This window comes from Tachysurus fulvidraco, chromosome 3 (assembly GCF_022655615.1).
Source record: "Tachysurus fulvidraco isolate hzauxx_2018 chromosome 3, HZAU_PFXX_2.0, whole genome shotgun sequence".
Taxonomy (NCBI): Eukaryota; Metazoa; Chordata; class Actinopteri; order Siluriformes; family Bagridae; genus Tachysurus; species Tachysurus fulvidraco.
Window position 1 is genome coordinate 19314 of NC_062520.1, and position 11761 is coordinate 31074.

The following is an 11761-nucleotide window of genomic DNA, read 5'->3' on the forward strand; positions in this document are numbered from 1 at the left end:
ACACTCGACACTTGTGCCTAGTGGTGGCAGTGAAGTGTAGCAGAAAATCCTTGTAAATAAAATAAAAAGTCAGGAGAGACCAGGGAAGTAAAGATAAATGTTTATTGAATTGTTTAATAGTCTTGACAGGTGAGTTGTTGTTCTATTAAAACATCTTTACTAACATGAAATATGTGGGTTGAGATTGAACAAATGACAAACCTGAAATAAAATAGTCCCTGTTCATGAATCATAAATGTGTGACCAGTCAAAATGATCTAGTTTACTCTATTAGTATTGTAATACCAGCATTTATAACCCACCTATAATGTTCAATATTAAAACACGGCACAAACGAAGCACAAACGACCGATTTTGTTCAATTTGGAGGGGGGGGTGATGACGTCATCGGTAATAATAAAATGTTTAATATTATAAAAACAAAAGCAGCACAAACGAAGCACAAACGATCGAGACTATTTTGGGTAAATTTGGAGCAGGTGGGGTGGCTGATGACGTCATCGCCCCCCCCCCCATTGCCGACGTTTTGCGTTGGGTGGGGGGGGGGCAACTATACGCTGGTAACACACCGATTGGTCCTTTTCACAAGCTAGGGTGGGACTTACGATTTATTGGGTCCCTCAGATGTCTGTCATTGACTGAATAATTAATGAATCCCTCCTATCGGACTAAACCATTTTTAGGGAGGGGTGACGAGCTGATATTTGGAAGACTTATTATTATATCAAATTGTATGTTTCTGTGGTTTTCATTAAGATCTTTGACATACGATTATTATTAATATTAGAATTATTCACAGAACAGGGGCCTATATAGTATAACTGCTGGATTGTGTGGGGTCCCCTGGGCAGTGGGAGCCCCCGTAATTGTCACCACCTTTCACCCCACTAGCAACGACCCTGTCCGCATCCATACCATTTATAAAGTGCTTTAATATGGCGAAGCTGCTGTGGTGCAGGTGGCGTCTTCTGCAGCGTGCTGCTGGGGTTTTGGGCAATGTCGGGGTCCTCACCCAGGTAGGTGAGTCCATAAACACCACCGGGCAGATGGAGGAGGTGCTGCTGCTGCAACACACACACACACACACACACACACACACACACACACACACACACACACACACACACACACACACACACACACACACACACCAGATAGTAATTACGTTTGGGCCACATGTGGGTATTATTCGTATTATCTGACACATATGGCCTAGATGTGACGTGGCTGAACAGATATGGGCCAAATTGTGGCCATATTTGTTTTGCCATAACTTTAAAATCGGCGGGAAATGTTCTCTTGGTTCACAACTCATTTTGAGGTATATGGCCCAGATACCAACGAACACATGAGAACCATATGTATTTGAGCTGTGGCACACAGTGACAAACACCGACTGGTGAACATTTGTTTTATTAAAATAAAAAACAGGAATCCTGAAATCGAGTTCCGCAGACATCCTCCGTCCCACACCTCAGGTTGCTATGCATCTTCCCCCCTATAGGTGGCGTGACTACGGCGCGAATGTGACTGAGACTCGGGCAGCGGGAGACATTTCTGCTTTCCTCACGACTGTGTGAGCTACGTTCAGGTAAGTGATGGCACTTTACAGTCATATCATTGAAATATGCAGCATTATGTGTCAATATTGCATGTTATTAAGCGTTTAGTTATTAGTTTAATTGACGAAGGGGTCAAATTAGCTAATATTTTCCTCAGTTTAACAGTTTAATGTACGCTAGGGCTTCGCTGGTTCGGCGTTTTAAATTCCGATGTTTTTGGCTATAAATCAACAGGACTTCAGTAAAGTTGGCCACATATTCACAGGTTGGAGTTTCCTGAGTCAATAACTCCTGAGCTAAACTCTGTTACTACACAAATTACACCTCTTTTCTACCGCAGTAATGTAGAGAGGCAGCTACAACACAGTTCTCCTCAATATCAGCTTTTTCCTCCGCGGTGACAGAATACACAAGTCTCTGTGTGCGAACCAAGGGACCGTCTGCAAAGTGCAAAACCCGAAAAAAACCCAGTCAATAACTTCACCAAACTCAGTGCACACATCACTGATGTCCTGATAGTTATACTACAACACTTACTTGGGAGAAATGTCTGTTTTTATAGTTTTTAGTTTTTAATATGAAAATAATTGCCCCAAAGTAAAAGACATTTCCCCCCAAATAAGTGTTGTAGTATAACTATCAGGACATCAGTGATGTGAGCTGGTGACAGTACAGTGTATTACACTGAGGTTAGTGACTGTTTATAGTATTTTCGGGTTTTGCACTTTGCAGACGGTCCCTTGGAATCTGTTTCTCAGTCGTCTTCACATATTAATGTGTTAATGTTTATTTTAACATTTAATAATAAGTTACATTCAGATCAATTGTACTTGTTAACGTCAGTAAGCACTGTGAACTAACATGAACAATGATCTGCTGTATTTCTATTAACTAATGTTATCAAAGATTACCAAATACAGTAAGAAATGTAGGCTATCACTCGTGGTTAGGTCGGGTGACGAGTCGGGTGACGAGTCGGGTGACGAGTTTACACAATATATGCAGTGAGGTAACAGTTATATACAAATTATTAACAATATATTAAAACAAATAAATCCTGATAGCTCTTTTTCGAGGCACTGTTGCTGCACCAGATAATCTGCCCCTATCCTAACACTCAGCTTAACTTCACTTGCCAGTTTGCACCAATTAAAGTCTGCTCCTTGTTATGTAACACACTATAGGATGGCGTAATGACTTTACAGCTCACACTCTTCTCGTCTGTGACTCTGACCTGCTTTCCGGTGCTGTGTCGCCCCCTATTGCTGATCTAGTGGAGCTCCGGCTGCTGCAGTAACACAAGAAGGCAGCTCCATCATGTATTCATCATGCCAGTTTTCTTGCTACAGGACTGAAGAACATATCGATGACTCGGTTCCCAGTAAATTAGCTGCGTCCACCAGAGCTGCGTACGATTCAATCGGTGATGTTTAGAGGCCAATTTTATTGACCAGGTTTAGTTTATAGCTGCCTTGTATCTTTCCAAACCAGACCTGGTCCTTAAAAATATAGGTTCATTAACTTTAGTGAGGTGTTTATAAATGATCCCATTTCTCTGTAGGTCTGAAATGACTATAAATCCTCGATGCTAAATACGCAGGTCAAATCAGAAGGGTGGATACAACATGAAAAATAAATAGAAAATAAAAGTCTTTCATGATGTATTTGTTATATTTATATTTATATGATTAGGCCAGAGTTTCAAAGCTAAGCGATATCCCAAAATGTACAAAAATACATGAAGGCTGCCTGAAAATTTCAGTTCAAGGAATAAACTATAAACTGAATCTGACACACAGAATTGTCATCCCAATGATGAACAGATCTCCTCTTATTTGGCCTTCAGATTAACTGCTAATACGAGAAGTTCACTTACTTTTCCCACCCAGCGTTATTCTGAATGTATTTATTTTCCTGAATAAATAAATGGACAAGTAAAACTTTTTTCTCATTTGCTACTTTGGGTTCATTTTGTCTACTTTTAGGACTTTTAAATCTGATGTTTTGTCACATTTATAAAGAAATATAGAAAATTCTGACCCAAGTCCACAAACTTTTAAGCCCCACTGTGTGTGTGTGTGTGTGTGTGTGTGTATAAATAGATATAGAGATGTGTGTTATGGAGTATAATGCAGTATGTGTGTCCTCTCAGGGTCTGTATATGTTGCTGGCACTCCATACTGTGTGTGGTGACCTTATGACTTCTCTGAAGAAGCTGTGGAAGGTAAGAGCGATGGCCCTTGCCTCCCTAACCACTGGAAATCAGGATGCATTGTATCGTAATATAGTTTTTAAAGAAACAAAGAAACACTAACCGGCTTAGAGTAGTCAAATTGTGTGTGTGTGGTGTCAGGTGCTGCTGTTGAAGAGGTGGGCTGTGATTCGGGACTCAGTCACATACATGCTGTCTGTTGTGGCACTGATTGGTGTAAGTTCTGCTGCAAACACAAATTCAGAACTCCGTGTGTTCAGTAATATCTCAGTAAACATACACACATTTCATCAGTTTGATCAGATCTGTAGACCTCATTTGAACACACACACCATTGTGTGATGTCACTTTGACTTCCTTTTTGTGCTCTAATATTTCTAGTCATCTTACTCTGTTCTTTTTCAGCTCTAGATTACCCATGATGGGAAGATCGTATGGTGAGTGTGTGATGTGTTTCTGCTGATTGTTGATGGTGTGATTAGCAGAATTGGACCTTTACACACCGTCGTCTTCTTTGCAGGTGGGAAAGTTTGCTGTTGGTGGTCATGTATGTGGGATACATTTTGATCACGATGTGAGTACAGAGGATTTATATTATGGGTCATTTTTCTCCCCAGGTTGGTTCCCTTATACTTGCTCTCCCACCAGCTGACTGCCCCATAGCGTATAACAAATACCAGCTAGGGACAGTGAAGCCTCCCATCCTTCCTCTGACGCATCAGAAGCTGTGTTAAAGTTTAGTAGGTAGACGTGGTTAAAGTCCATCAGTATGTGTTATGAGTTCTGATTAAATATGTTCCAGTAAAGGAATAGCTGATTGGTGAGTGTGTGTATAAATATATAAAAAGGCCCTCCAGGATTTGTGAGCACAGAAGTGAACGAAAAATCAAGCAAATTCCCTGATATTTAGTGGAGCATTAACACAGACTTTCTGCAGATTTGGGCCAAGACATCATGTGATATCACAGTGCACTAAAGCCAAAGCCTCTTTGATTACTTTCTATGACACACTACACTTGACGCACCTTAATTACATACATGTCTTCATTGTAAGTAATTTAAAGAATCATGTGCTTGCAATTTTGCCAATCCAGGTCCCGTCTTCATAAAGAATGACCTCAGACAGCTCCTCATATAGCTTAAACATTTCTAACTAGGAATCTTATGTTAAGAGTGATTCAGGACCGAACTCGGAGCATCTCTGAGCAAGGACAATACATTTATCTTAGTGAGGAGGCGGGGCTTAACGCTGTTACTAGGCATGCCACATTCTTTTGAAGCCTGTGATTGGTTGTCTAATAAAAAGGAGCGCTTTTAAAATCTGGTCTCTTATAAGCCATTACGTTGTCTCTATGCTAAGATATTTAAGGCTATATCATGCAGGGATTCCCTTCGTGACCGATCTTATTAGAGATGTTCTAACAAAATAAATTTAAAATAATACATTTTGTTCATGTAAACACCTATGAAACAGCACAGAAATGTCGTAGCTCCAAATGAGAGAATTTTGGCTGTTTCTGAGATGTTGGTGTATCTCTAAATGACATGGCAGCAGAATATCTGGCATTTCTGTACTGTGTTGATGTTATTGTTAAAATATGATGTCACAACATAAAATAATCCCTACAAGATCTAATCTGTATCATCTTATTAACTCACTATCGTTATTAAATATTGTATACAACACATTTCTGCACCTTTCAGCCATTTTCTCCTCTGATAAAGAAACTCTTTAAGCCTCTTAAATGTCCTCCTCACGTCTAACACTTTTTGACCTTAAGCACTCTTTTAAGGGTTAAGATGCTTCATGAATAACTTTTATCTTTACTGGGATCTTCTCCTTGATTTTACGGGGAAACGACCACAATCCTAAGAATGTTAAGCAAGTCTTTTCTAAGAATTTTCATATACAAGGGCCCTGAAGTTTTTGGGACTTGAAGTGAGTGTGTTTAAGTCAGCTATAAGCCGAATACGAAAACGTATCACAGCTGACAGGACGATATTTTGCTGAAGATGAGAAGAAATTTGGCTCATCATAAAAATTCTGATCCAATAATGAAACAGGCTTAAGGGAGTTTACATCATTTGAATTTTCATTGAAAATGAAAATATTTGCTGTTCATTGAGGTAGAAAATGAGCCACAGCATCAAGAAAACTCACCATCGTCACTCTGTGTGTTGGCACTGATGAATGTAAACTCTACAAATAGTAAAAAATAATTCCATAACTTAGTGCACATTTTTTTTAGTTCCCCTAACACTTGATTTTTTGTGTGTATCTCTGTTTGTTTTCTGTCTCAGATTTAACTCCCACATACAGACTTTTTTCGGGAACGAACCATCAAGTGGACACGAGCGAGAGAACGGTAATGATTGTTGTGCTTCTGTCTCCGATGACCCTTCGTTTCCTTTGCTGTGTTCAGGTAAAGGTTAAACAGACAGGCTGATCATCACTCTCTATTTAAATGACATTTAAGTCCATCTTTTAGTTCTATAGTATATAAGGTTAATGAGATCCAAAGAAGGATTTATGCATTGATTTGTATTGGAAAATTAAAACGGATTTATCTGTAATTCTTTTTATCAGAGAGAGAGAGAGAGAGACAATGAATAAGAATGAAGAGAACTAATAAAAACACAAAACCTGTACATTTAGTTATTATTGTGTTATGATTATTAATTTAAAAAAACCTTGCCAGTATCAGTGTATATACAGTTGTCAAAGTTCTAGCTTTTTTAATTAATTATATAATCTGATAATAATAATAATAATTATAATAATAAATGTGATTTAGACAAAAAAAATCTGCACTATTTTATTGGTACTTTGTAGTAAAACAGAACATTAATACACTTTACTTAATGTCTAATCAATAAACATGCTTTTGATGTTCTCAGCAGGGACATCATCGTGTGTGTGTGTGTGTGCGCGCACAAATGTGTTTAAGTATTGTATATATCTGTGTGTATGTATATATATATCTGTATCTGTGTGTGTGTGTATATTTGGATGTGTGTGTGTGTGTGTGTATATTTGGATGTGTGTGTGTGTGTGTGTATATTTGTGTGTGTGTGTATATTTGGATGTGTGTGTGTGTGTGTATATTTGTATGCGTGTGTGTGGATGTGTGTGTGTATATTTGTATGTGTGTGTGTGGATGTGTGTATCCATGCTTTTTGCTGCAGTCTGATGAAAAGGTAATCCCTTGTTTGCTCTCTCTTCATTTTCTCTCTTTTCTTCGGAGACAAACTCTTTGAAGCTAATTTCTGCTTTGAGTTCAGTAGCCTGTCTGTTTAGCCAAACCAAACCCTGTTTCATGTCTTGTTATGGAATAATTCTCTCTGATTCTGTGCGTTTCAACAAACTACTTTGTACCTTTGAATAAATGCTGAACATTAGAAGGAATTTGAGGATAAACTGATGTTGCGTTGGTGTGTAAGTGTACGTAACACAGCTCTTCTTTTTTAATTGTAGTGAAATGCTGTAAAATTTACTGCAATGACACGTATGAAGCTAATTAAAGCTGTTCATTTAAACATAACACTGTTTGTATGAACAGTATGTCTTCTTCTTCCTCCTCCTCCTCTTATATCTAATAGCTCTGAATTAGTAATCAAGTTTATTCCTGATTGTAGTATAACGTACATGCTATAACCCATGCATTGTAGACAATGACATTCAGCTGAGGGGGTGGAGGAAGAGAGCAACACTGGGGATGCGGACTTGTCCACGGACGATCCGGGTGAGGGGACAAGCAAGGACCAGTCAAAGGAGTCCACGGACGATGGAGAGCCGACCTCACCGTTCTCTATACCAAGTAAGAAACATACAGAGCTAAGGAACGGGTGTGATGTTTCTGTACCTCTCTGTAACTGGAGAACAAATCACACTTATGGTAGATAATTAGTTGGAGTTGTGCATTTAGTAAACAATTAAAACCTCATTAAACAATCTCAGTTGATCCTTCATCAGAAAGCCAGAGGTGACAGAAGCAGGATAAACTCTGAGATGATGAAACCTTGAGCTTTAAATCCAAGTCTATTATATCCAAATGAAATGACATTTTATTACTCCATTGATGGAGAATTTAGTGCAAACTGTCCTAAGCAATTTCAGTCTTAAGGCCATCAGAGGAAGAACATCCACAGCTATCGTTATAGTTTCTCTGTGGTACCATCCACAGTTATCTCATGATGATCTTTAGGATGTTTGTCTCAGACCATCCTCAGCCTCAGCAAGTGAGTTTAAGGTGATGAGAAGTCCAGCCAGAAAAAAACGATGGATGAGACAGGTCTGTTTATCAGAATGCAAATTAGACGATTACTTACAAACAGCTGTATGTGGAATTGCTTCCATTACTACAGATGCTGCACCTTTTGTCCATCTTGACATCTGGTATAGCTGAGTATGACGAGAATAAAATTAGGGATTAATGGAAGATTCAGTTTAAAGCACACAGCAATGTTTTTTTTTTCTATTTAAATCTTCACCAGCTTTCAATGACACGATGGTTAATTTAATCTGTTCACTGTACTGTGGAAATGTCTTCAGTTCACATCCAACACTGGTTGAGGTTCTTTTTGAGTTTCCTTTTAGTTTAATGCTTTAGGCAGAAACTTATTGAGGTCAAACATGAGCACACATTCTGGATTATAAGATCTGCTCGAGAATCCGATATTCACTTGAATTCAAGAAAAAACAAACATGAATCTAGGGAAAGCTGTCAATCGTTCCTGCTTCAGCACAGACTGAGGAACCCATTATTGTGGAAAAGAAGACAAAAGTATGGAGTGTCACACCTTCTGCTCTCTCTCTGGTGTTCTGTGTGAAAAATGTTGAATTCAAAACTGAGTTCACCTAAACACAACATGCTCATGCATGAAATTTGACATTTTATTAAAAGATTAATTAGGGATTTGCTAAATGAGGTTTTAAATGATTGATGTTGAAGCCACTGTATTCAATTTAATTTTCTTTTAATTAAAAATTATTATTTAAAAAAAATCCATTGTATAGAAATACATTTGGCCAGTCTTCCTTATCTCACCTCCAACTAGTTCAAAATGCAGCTGCACACCTTTTAACTAAAGCACGGAAACGTGACCGCGTTACGCAGTTCTGGCTTCAGTACACTGCTTGTTTGATCAATTCAAAGTTCTTTTATTTGTTTTAAAGCTCTAAATGGCCTCACCCCCATTGTACCTAATATATATAAGAAGACAAGTATAAAGCATTATTAATGTTTTCAAGGAAAACCTCATTAAAACCACTTATCAGGTCGCCGTCACTTGGACGATCCACCACCGCTAGGAGGCGAAACTGCATCAACTTCATTGTAACTTTTAAGCATTAAATCCTCTAAATACACGGTTAAATTATATAGTGTTTGAAAGCTTAGACTCTCAGGATTTTATTAAGCCCACACACAAAGCATAATATGATTTATAGCAGTCATAGTAATTTAACCATTTGGTAGCCACCTGAACTAGGCGGCGCTAGTTCGGTTTGTTTACTTACCTTTAAACGCTTCCCTTTCTTCACATTGTCACTAATGTTAATGTATTTTCCAAAACATGCTTGTAAAAATCCCCAAGAGTCCAAGGAACTGGAATATGTAAGCCTTTTAATCCAAAACGCTTTGCTCGCGTCACAAGAATTAAGTTTCTGACTGGAAACTGAACAGACCGCTTCACTTCCGTCATTTGTTCGACTCCTACTTCTCATTGGAGGCTTACAAAACTTTCAAAACGCGTCAGATTTGTAGTCCAGGGTCTACCGAATCAAACAAGTCCTCTCATGAGCCAATCAGTGCCTGTGGTGCAGAGATAGGCAGCTAAGAAGCCAATGAGGTCTCTCCATGCTATGTGGGTGACCCTCCCTTTGACTGACATTTGCTCCGTCCAGTAGCGATTTGATGTTTCGCGAGCATCATAGCTCTTTAGCCAATAAGGAGACGATTCCAACGAGATGCAACATGATACATCTGGTGAGTTCGGGCTGTGCAATGAGAATGCGCATATTAATTTTTTCAACTTTATTGCGCAATTCTTGAACGTTTCACACTCTCACACCTCAGGGTGTCAGTTTACAGGCCTTTTTTCACAGCAGACCTCTAGGCAGAGGGTCTCTCTGTTATAGGACTTTTGAACTAAGCATGCAGTCTTTTTATACAAAGTTATACAGTAAACAATTAAACAAGTAAAACCTGAACGGACGGACGGACATGTCCATAGAAAAATATTCATATAAAATCCATTTTTGAGTCTTTTGACTTCATTTTTTTTCTGTAAGTTCTGTAAGTCAAAGACAGTGCAAGCTGATAGAACTTCCTTTAACTGAGTGATTTGGAAGCCATTTGAAGTAAAGTTGTGAGTAGGTTTGAGTGAGTTTTTCAATCACTAAGGCATTGTTAAGATTTAGAATCATGGCCCTTTAGAATCATGGCATTTTTGACAGCTGCACCAGTTTGAACTAACAGATTATTATTATTATTATTATTATTATTATTATTAATAATACATTTTATTTAAAGGCGCCTTTCTAACACTCAAGGTCACCGTACAAAAGAAGAAGAAAAACAACAAAAAATATAGTTATACAATACTTACATAGAAAAAAATTGGACCAACATTACAAATCATGATGTAGAATATGCTAAACTAAACAGATGAGTTTTAAGATGAGATTTAAATGATGAAAGAGAATCAATATTACGGAGCTCAGATGGAAGTGAGTTCCAGAGCTGAGGTGCAGAGTAACTGAAAGCTCTGTTCCCCATCGTTACAAGACGGACAGAGGGAACAATGAAATGAGTGGAAGAAGAAGACCTAAGAGTGCGAGTTGGTTTTGGAGTATGAAGAAGATCAAGAAGATATGAAGGTGCAAGATTGTGGATAGCTTTAAATATTAGAAGAAGAATTTTATACTTGATACGAAAATGAATGGGAAGCCAGTGTAGCTGTTCCAGAACAGGTGTAATATGATGGATAGAGGGAGTACAAGTGATAATACGGGCAGAAGAGTTTTGAACGAGTTGCAGCTTATGAAGGGTTTTGTGAGGAAGCCCAATAAGAAGAGAATTACAGTAGTCAAGATAGACTGTGAAGTTCTGCTCTGTTGTAATATTTAAGAGAAAGTCCTCCTAAACGTCCTACATTACAGGTCTGATAGGAGCAACAGTGTTGGCTCTTTGTCCTTCATTGCTTTGTTGTTCTTGTAACATCTGCTAGTAAAGTTTGTGGGGTTTATTTTTTGTGTGTATATGTAGAGGGCTGTATGAAGAAGACCAAATAGCTGGTCTCATGGCCTCTGCTGCTTCTGCTTTTCCTCACCATCCCAAACTGCTCCAGAACTCGCTGGGAGAAGTATTTAATAGTGGTGTTCCTCCTCATTTCGACGGTTTGGATTGCGGTCTTCTCCTACCTTATGGTGTGGATGGTAAGTGTGGAATAGCAGCCTATTCTGTTTCTCTCAGCTTTCATCATCGCTCCTTGGTTTGTCGAACTCCTAGCTTGCACACTGTTTTAGGTGACCATCATCAGGTACACGTTTGGCATTCCCGATGTTATTATGGACATCACGGTCCTGGCAATCGGCACGAGCATCCCAGATTTCTTCACCAGCCTGACTGCTGCTCGCCAAGGTTTGTCTCTGCTATTCATACATGTTGAGGGTGTTTTAGGGAAGTTTATTCATCACTGCCTGCTTGTGAAAAGGGCCTGGAGCTCTGACAGTAGTGCTGACTGCAGGGCCAATTATCAGTTTGTACGATTGTTCTAATACAGTAGAGTTTCTGTAGTAACAGGTCATTCACAGGAACTTGGTACTGTATATAATCTAAGCCTATTATTAAACAGATTGGAGTGTATGTGAACTCAGACCAGCTATTCAAACCAGATTAAGCTCAAGAGTAAGTCTCACAAATCCTGTCAGATTAGCTCATGTTAGCTAGCTTGCTAACATTCTGAATCTGTATGATTTAAAAAT

General features: G+C 38.7%; 1 protein-coding gene across 8 annotated transcripts in view; it reads left to right on the forward strand.

Moving 5' to 3' along the window:
• Positions 1-442: 442 nt before the first annotated feature.
• The window catches only part of LOC113637319 (sodium/potassium/calcium exchanger 1-like), a 319664-nt gene continuing 308345 nt past the window's right edge, over positions 443-11761 (forward strand). Inside the window, exons 1-9 of one of the 8 annotated variants that reach the window (XM_047811820.1) lie at positions 444-1016; positions 1505-1591; positions 2513-2566; positions 3715-3786; positions 3916-3990; positions 4186-4211; positions 4295-4348; positions 6076-6140; positions 7444-7592. In XM_047811820.1, coding sequence (XP_047667776.1) covers positions 3724-3786; positions 3916-3990; positions 4186-4211; positions 4295-4348; positions 6076-6140; positions 7444-7592 — 432 coding nt within the window. In that variant the 5' untranslated portion in view covers positions 444-1016; positions 1505-1591; positions 2513-2566; positions 3715-3723. The other 7 variants (XM_047811819.1, XM_047811818.1, XM_047811821.1 and 4 more) reach the window with 7 other exon arrangements.